This window comes from Elephantulus edwardii, unplaced genomic scaffold (assembly GCF_000299155.1).
Source record: "Elephantulus edwardii isolate Elephantulus edwardi_28Jun2011 unplaced genomic scaffold, EleEdw1.0 scaffold00210, whole genome shotgun sequence".
In the NCBI taxonomy this organism is placed as follows: domain Eukaryota; kingdom Metazoa; phylum Chordata; class Mammalia; order Macroscelidea; family Macroscelididae; genus Elephantulus; species Elephantulus edwardii.
The window spans coordinates 512,564-521,475 of NW_006399960.1; the positions used below are offsets into that span (position 1 = coordinate 512,564).

At 38.1% G+C, this 8,912-nt stretch overlaps 1 protein-coding gene across 2 annotated transcripts in view; it reads left to right on the forward strand.

Moving 5' to 3' along the window:
- The window catches only part of SYTL5 (synaptotagmin-like 5), a 267,276-nt gene that overhangs the window by 225,175 nt on the left and 33,189 nt on the right, over positions 1 to 8,912 (forward strand). For both annotated transcript variants that reach the window (XM_006897511.1, XM_006897512.1), the window contains 2 exons: positions 4,478 to 4,656; positions 6,866 to 6,965. In XM_006897511.1, the coding sequence (XP_006897573.1) occupies positions 4,478 to 4,656; positions 6,866 to 6,965 (279 nt within the window). The remainder of the gene's footprint in view (positions 1 to 4,477; positions 4,657 to 6,865; positions 6,966 to 8,912) is intronic.

The window sequence follows — 8,912 nt, forward strand, 5'->3', positions numbered from 1 at the left end:
GTTCTGACTACTGCCTCTTGGTCCAAGTATAGGTTTCGTATTAGCACAATTAAATGTTCTGGGATTCCCATTCTTCTCAGAGTTTTTTCTCAATCTGTAGCTTTCCTCTTTACTCTGTTGGAGAAGTTTTTAGATGTGCATAAGGATTTGAATCTTAGAAGGTCCCGTTCGTCTATTTTATCCTCTCCTGGTTGTAGATTTTTCAGTATGCTTGAAAGACTGTTTATGTTGTGGATTAGGAATTCTAGAGTTCTTCCAAGCTTTTCTTTAATGAAGTTTATAGTCCTTGGTTTTAGTCCAAGGTCCATGATCCATTTTTTATAAGGAGTGAGGTTTGGATCTTGCTTGAGTTTTCTACAGGTAGTTTTCCAATTTTGCCAGCAACATTTGTTGAAAAGTTTGTCATCTCCCCACTTAACTGAATCAATTGACCATAGGTAGATGGGCTGATTTCTGTATTTTGTATTCTATTCCATTGATCTTTGTGTCTGTCATTATACCAGTACCATACTGTCTTGACCACCATGGCAGTGTGGTCCGAAGTCAGGGAGTGAGATGCCTCCTACCATATTTCTCTTTTTAAGGATTGCTTTGTTTATTCGGGTCCTCTTTCCATTCCAAATGAAGCTGGAAATTGCCTTTTCCATCTTGTTGAAAAATGGAATTGGTATTTATATTGGTATTGCATTGAATGTGTAAATTGCCTGTGGTAGTATTGTCATTTTCACAATATTGCATCCTCCTATCCATGAGCAAGGCATATTCTTCCACTTCTCCAGATCTCTTTTTGTATCTTGTAGTAATGTTTTATAATTGTCTTTGAAAAGATCCTTTGTGCTTCTGGTTAGATTTACTACCAGGTATTTTATCTTGTGATTAGCAATTGTGAACGGTATTGATTTTCTAAGCTCCAGTTCTGTTTTCTGTTTGTCACTGTAGAGAAGAAATTCAATCACTTTTAAGAAGAAAAATAAAAAGATAATTAACAAACAAGTGAAAGAAGTAGAGATAGGGTAAGATAGATCTCCAAGCCACATGGAGATCTCAAAATAATTGGAAAACAAGCCAAAGGGGCACAGGCCTCTCCACAAAGATGACAGAGAAAGAAAGTCTTCTCCTAAGGACAGTGCATTAAATTTGGACATTAGCATCCTAAACTCAAGGGTACATAACAACAACAACAAATTGTGAGAAAATAAATTTCCATTTGTTAAAACCATTCACTTTAGTTATCTCTGTTATAAGAAGCCTAGATAACTAAGACATTGCAGCATTATTCACAATAGCCAAGTGGTGGAACATCCTACATATCTACCAACAGCTGAATGAATGAAAAAACCCATTTCCATACTGCTTGGCAATAAAGAGAAATTAAGATCAAAACTACAGTATGAATAAACCTAAAAAAACCTTATGCTCCGTGAAATAATCACAAAAGGGAAAATATTGTAAGAATCTCATTGATATGAAATAACAAGAGTGGATACATGTGTTAGCAAACAAAGTTTGTTAGTAGTAGGAGAGAGGGGTTAAGAGAGAGCCAACAATTTTGAAAGCCAATTTTTGTGAGTGTTTATGATGATAGGCCCAACTGATGTTTAAATATAAAGGCCCAGTCACCAGATTCTAATTGACTTAAACAAGGGGCTTCCAGCCATAGCTGATTGTTAACTAAATTTGGCAACCAAGCACTTGCTCCTATATGAAGCAGATGGATTCTGGAGGATAGGTTCTCTTGTTTTTGTTTAAAGTCAGATGTGTGTGAGCTGATTGGTAGCCTGAATCAAATGGATTTAGCTAACAATCAGCTATGGGCTGGAAGCCTCTTGTTTAAGTCAATCAGGACCTGGTAGGGTGGGCCTTTTTATTTAAAAGTTGGTTGGGCTCTCAGGCCTGCAGCCCTTGGACCTAATGTCAATTGTGTTTGAGAAGAACATTGTTCTAAGTGGTACAGCACTTGTCTGTCAGTTTGCTGTACAGAGATTACTTGGAGTTGTTGTGATGCTGAATCCTGTGCTTCTGATATGTCAAATGCTGTAATAGTTACCCACGGTGGACAGGATTTGGTAGAGCTCCCAGATTGAGACAAACTTCGAAGCAGGATTTGCATCCACTTGTTAAAATAATAGGGCTTTGAAAAGCCTATGAAAACTAGAGAAATGGCAATAGTTATAGAACAGAATTCAGGTCTTTCGTTCATAAAGTCCCTATGAGTCATACTCAACTAGATGGCACTAAACTACAACAACAACAATGATGATGGGGGCACTTGACAATAAGTTGAACTACATTATTCACATGGTTGATACTACTAAATTGTCAAATTGGGTGGAACACACCTCTTTTTCCACCCTCTTCCCCTTTTCTCTTCCCCCTTTTGAACATTTAGAAACATCCAAATATCCGTATATTTTTACAATAATGGTCTTATGCAGTATTTGTCCTTACGGAGAAGGGTAGAAATCACTAGGATAGCAAAGTGTAGTGGTCAAATGGGGGCAGTGAAGATTCAATGGAGATTTGAAATTATTGGTTAGAATAGGCATAAATCATTAGTAATTAATTATATAAAATACAATATATATGAATGATTGTATAAAACTAATGTAAGTAAAAGAGTGTGTAAAACACAATGTGCATGAATGTAAAAAAAATAATAATAAAGTGCTAAAGAGCAAGAATTTTTAAAAACCCAAACACAACAACAAAAACCTCAATTGTTGTCATTGAGTTTTTGAGGCTTCCCATGTTTATTGCATGAAAGAGATTGTTGTATACCTGAAAAATGTTGAAGTGGGAAATTTTGTGTTTTATATATACCTTTAGGGTGCTCTGGTGGCTTAGTGGTAAGGAGTTGCACTGCCAACTTAAAGGTACATAGTTTGAGTCCATCAGCTGCTCTATAGGGAAGAGATAGGCAAGTTCCTCCTGTGCAATTTACAGCCTCTGAAGCACAATATAAAACCAACAACATATATGCACTGACAGCAACAGGAAAAATAGAAAGACTAAGTTCTCATTACTCACTAATTCACCATAGTGGTTTCATAAGAGTGGTTTTGAAGCTACTGGATATATCATAGCTTTCCAGATGACACTTATGTTGCTAAGATACAGAGTTTTACTTCTGCCACTAACGGTAATTCCATTACATATATTTAAAAGTATGCCACATGTCATCACTGCTTCATCAAAACCCTTGTTCATTCTGATAAAATTTACCTCATTTTTTAAAAATAATTTTATTTATAGGTTAGTCTATTATTAGGGAGCTCTGGTGACTAGTAGTAAGAAGCTGTGCTGCAATCCTTGAAGGCTCGTGATTTGAATCCACCAGTTGTTCCGCTATAGAAAGACAAGCAATATACTCTTTTATTAATTGCCTTTGAAAACCAACCAGAGAATCAGCTAGGGATCAGTTCCAAATCACTGTCACACAACAACATTCTGTTATTATTCAGTGTCTAATTTTGTAGGTTGCTACGTTACATAGCTATGAGATCCCTCATGATACAATGGTTTGTTAGGCTGCTAACCAAAAGGCCAACAATTTGAATCCACCAACCTATCTGTGGGAGAAAGATGAGACAGTCTGTTCTTCTAAATAGTTTTGGAAATCTGATGGGAGCTATTCTACTCTGTCCTATAGGTTCATCAGCTGGAATCAACTTGATGGCAGTGGACGTGGTTTAGTTATGTTTTTACATAGCTATGATCTTAGACACCCATCAAAAGCACAGAAATGCTAAGCTGGAGAGCTACAGTAACTGTGGTTGCCTAATGTGAAAGGAATTGCACTGCCAGCCCAAAGACAGGCAGTTTTAATCTACTAGCTTCTCCACGGGAGAAACATAGGCAATCTCTTCCTATGTGATTTCAAGTCTCTGAAAACCTGATGGAGGGTCAGATGAGTTGATTCCAATTTGATGACAATGAAATATTTTGGGGGCTTGTAGTTTTTCATGTGTATGTGACTATAACATACTTTCCTAGCCTGTCCTTGTTAATGTCGCAGCAAAGATTCTCCGGAAACTGGTAGGTATCAGGGAGAAAATACTTGACTCCTGCTAACACTGAAAATGACACAAGCTCTTCTTTTTCCTGATCAATGCTTTCTAGATCTTGAAGTATATTGACTTTGAGTCTACCAATTAAAAAGGGAAAAGCCCCAGGGATGAGGATGGGAAATAAGATTGGAAATGCCTCAATAACCCTGTGCACATTAGAAAAAGCAAATGAACAAAGAATATTTACTAACCGCAAAAGAATATGTTTTCCTTCTCAGCAAGTTTTCTGCCTTCCTTACTAAAGATTTAGATCCATTGTCTTTTTCGCACACTTGACAGAACAATCAGTGATTTCTGCATTCTCTTCATCACCTTATTAATGTGCTCATTATAAAGAACAAAGTATGTGGGTTCTGTTAAGAAATCTTTAAAGCAACAGTGGACACTTCTTTTTATCTTGTTTATTTCAGACCAGCCTTAACAGCATGATGAGTGTTTATAGTGAAACAGGAGACTATGGCAATGTGAAGGTCAGTGGTGAGATTCTTCTCCACATCAGCTACTGTTACAAAACTGGTGGGCTCTACATTTTTGTCAAGAATTGCAGGAATCTGGCCATAGGAGATGAAAAGAAACAGAGGACAGATGCGTAAGTACATAGAACATTCCTCGAACTATTTCAATCACTGCATTCTTCCCCCACCCCCATATATGTGTTTCTTCGTTAGAATAGTCTTTAGAATCAAATCTTTCTCAGCAAATTGATCATCACTCTCCTCCATCTAAATAGTCACTGAAATGCATATGTAATGGTTGTGTCTGGGGTTCACCTGATTTTAAAAAAGCTATCACTCAGTGTCATTCGGAACTGGAAAATCTGTAATTTATGTAGAAGCAGCTTTCTGGTTTAGAAAGCTGACATCTTGGCACACCCCAGGATATACCAGAATATCCTGTTAACTTTTGTTCTGGGAAACCTGCCAGAGAAAAGTACCAAGCTGTTAGCCCAGCTGAGCAAATCAAAAGGGCAACTGTGAAGTTCTCAAGTGTCCAGGGATCAGCCTGACAGGCCACGTAGGTGCTATATTGCACTGAAGAGAAGCTAAATATATAACTATGTTGAAGGTCCCCCAAGTCCACCTCCAGGTTCAGTGATTCCCTAGGAGCACTCACAGAGCTCCATATATGGTTGAAGTCAACAAAGGAAAAAGGTACATGGACAAATTCTAGAGGAAACTGGTCATGAGCTTCCAAGGTCCTGTCATATTGGAGTCACACAGGATGTGCTTAGTTCCTACAGTAATTATTTATGAAAGAACAAGTGGATTTACTTATCAAGTACATTCATTAACAATTCAGGACCCGAGGTTTTTACTGGGTCGTGTAGGCAGCCTCTATCTGGAATGTAGCAAGATTACAGATTCTCAAAAGAAAATCATGTGTTCAGTATAAATCAAATAGTTTGTACAGTTTAGATACAGTGAGCCGCTTTTATCGGTTCTGAAAACATTGAGAACATGACAAAACTTCATGTTCCCAGACATCAGCTCAAAGGACAGTAGTCTCCCTGCCTTGCTCATTTTTGCTGAATATGTTGTTGTTAGATACCATCAAGTTGACTAAAAATCATAGTGATCATATGAAGAACATATCAAAACTTTGCCCTCTCCTACCACGTTATCTTTGCTCTGCTCAAGACCTAGTAATTGACTCATATCCAATAACCAGTCCAGTGGAACCCATTCCAACTATCCTAAAATAGAAGCATGAGTGGATTATTCCTATATATTGTGCCATTTTCTTTACCACTTATGTTTAAGAGAGTTATAATCATTTGGACAAGCATTGTAAGGGGGCATCAAAAGCTTTGAGAGGTGCACTTCAGACCTCTAGTAAAAACATATATTTCTAAATATACTGTGATGCCTCTGATCCATGGATTTCCTGGAATAGCTCAAAGCAAGGTCTTCTGCAGAATTGGTTAGGCTGATATTTCCTTTTTATTCTTTCTCACGATTTCCTTTCATTCTTTCTCACGATTTCCTTTCATTCATCCATTACTATTACTATAGAGCAACATCATAGAATCTGTTTGAAGTAAAAGCAATACAGGCATATTGAAAACTAAGAATGGTCTGGCCTGGGAAGACATCTATATTCCCAGAGTGCAATTGACCACTCTGACAGACAAGGAGGAAGAAAATATTTATGTACAGTTGGAGCAGGAAGTTTAGGTTATAAAATTCATAATTGACTGGAAGACAATTAGGAGTAAAAGACTGGATATCTACAAGCAACAATTTAGTGGGATAGATGGGAGCACATAAATGAGATTCCATAATTGTTAAAGGTACACACTATTCCATTTATTACTGATGATGGCAAGACATGTTTTTCTGCTGAATATCCCATGAAATGCCAAAAAAACAGAAAAGTATGTCTTGGAAAATGTGCATCTAGGATTCTCCTTAGAAGCAACAATAATGAAACTGTCTCACATACTTTGGGTATGTTGTCAGGAGGAGCCAGTCCTTGGAAAGGGACAATATGCTTGGAAAGAGAGGATATTATCACACAGAGAGGATAAGATATTGAAAATTACTACTAAAATCAGTGAGTTGTGGAGTAATTAAAATTCAATTGACTTGACTCCAGAACCAACCTTCTTTACCTCTATCATTTACTGCTTATCTCTTATAGAAAGCGCAGGTTAATAGCTGAAGTATCTTCCTGTAACCTTATTGACTGTGTCTGTTATATTTAATACTATATTGCCTTTACCTCTTTTATTCACCAAAAGTCCTTAGCATTTCTTGCAAAATAAGATTTTTCAATAATCCATTTCTTATCATTTTCAGTTACGTCAAGTCATATCTTCTTCCTGACAAGTCCCGAAACAACAAACGCAAGACCAAAATCAGAACAGGCACTAATCCAGAATTCAATGAAACACTAAAGGTAAACAAATACTCTCTCTCAGTAGTCCATGACAAGCGACCTCATCCTTTTAAAGACAGTCTTGTTTTCATGACTTGGATGTCCAGTAGAAAACTGCAGACTTTGAATCAATCATTGTTATATCACTGTCTTTCTTAATAGTGTTTGGAGAGAAAGAAATGCTCACTCAGCTTATAATTTCTCCATCCCCTGCTACTGCTAAAGTTGCACCTTAAAATAGAGATAACTTAAGAAAATTACTCCTTGGCTAATATAGTGTCTAAAAGTATGTGTTACCTTTTGGGGAAAAAAAACCTATACTTTCTCTAGTCTTCTTAAAAGTACTTTATCACACACATTTAATGGGACACCATGGTCACATTCAATATTCTGCTAACACAAACAGGTCTGTGTTGGAGAGGGTGAAACCAAGTTTCTCCTTGGAGGTTAGGAGTTTAAAGCTCCATCTTACATACCTTGGGCAAGTGGCCAGGAGAGACTGGTCCTTGGAGAAGGACATCATGCTTGGAAGGGTGGAGGGACAATGCAGAGAGGAAGACCCCAGATGATAATGGATTGATACAGTGAAGCAATGGGGGTTGGTGTGTTGAAATTAGTGAGCCTGGCTCAGAACAAGGCAGGGATCAGAGCTGCTGTACATAGGGTTGCAGGTGACTCAACGGCACAAAACAATAACAAGTTTCGTGATAGGGTTTTGGGATTTCAGCTAAATTTAGATGTATGGTTAATGAATACTGGAGATGCAAGGTTTGATTTGAGAAATCTCAGAGAAAGTTGTTGTTGTTATGTGCTGTCGAGTCACTTGTGACTCATAGCAACCCTAGGTACAACAGCCCTAAACTCTGCTCTGTCCTGTGCCAATCGCACTGTCTCTGACACATCCATCCCGATTACCCCAGTCACTGAATCAATCCACCTCGTAGAGGGCCTTCCACTTCTGTGCTGTCCCTCCACCCTCCCAAGCATGATGCTTCTCTCCAAGGACCAGTCCCTCCTTACAGCATGTCCAAAGTATGTTAGACAGAGCCTCAGAATCCTTGCCTCCAGGGTAGACTACATAAAACATAACTCAAGCCCCAATCCTAAAGAAAATTACTTTTCCAAATGGAATTCCATACAACAACTCCTACTCTGGACCAAACGAGCTTAATAAGAATATCTGAGGAGCTTGGAGGTAGACAATATTGCCAATTCAAGTGAAATATATGAGCCTTGTGCAAGAGAGATAATGTCTCTTGTTATTGTTGTTATGGGCTATCGAGTTGCTTGTGACTCATAGCAATCCTATGTACAACAGCTCTAAATGCTGCTCTATCCTTTGCCAATCTTATTGTCCCGAAACAACTATCCTCATTACGCCAGTGACTGAATAAAGCCAACTTACCGAGGATCTTATTCTGCTGCGCTGTACCTCCACCTTTCCAACATTACATCCCTCTCCAAGGACTGATCCCACCTTGCAACATGTCCAAAGTATGTCAGACGAAGCTTCAGAATTTTTGCCTCCAAGGAAAAGCCTGGCTTCACCCTCTTCAGGATGAACTTGTTTGTTTTAGCCATTGTCCAGCTCTCTGTTAGCAAGTAATTGCAAAGACCATGGCCTGTATCAGGTGTACTTTAGTCTCCAGACTGACATCGTTGCTCTTCAGTACTTGGGAGACGTCACTGACAGCAGATGTTCCCAATGCAATCTGTCTTTTAATTTCTGGGTTGCTGGTACCAAGAGTGTTGATTGTAGAGCGAAGCAAACCAAAGCTGTCAACAATCTCAAACTCTTCACCATCTATCATGATGCTGCCAATCAGCCCAGTGGTGAGAATCATTGTTTTCTTTTTTCTTTTCTTTTTTTTTTTTGGTAGCCTCTCTGTGTCTTCATTTTTGTTATTAAATTTTATTAGTTTTAATGAACATTTACAGAGATTTTGGGTTTTCATTCATTCATTGCTG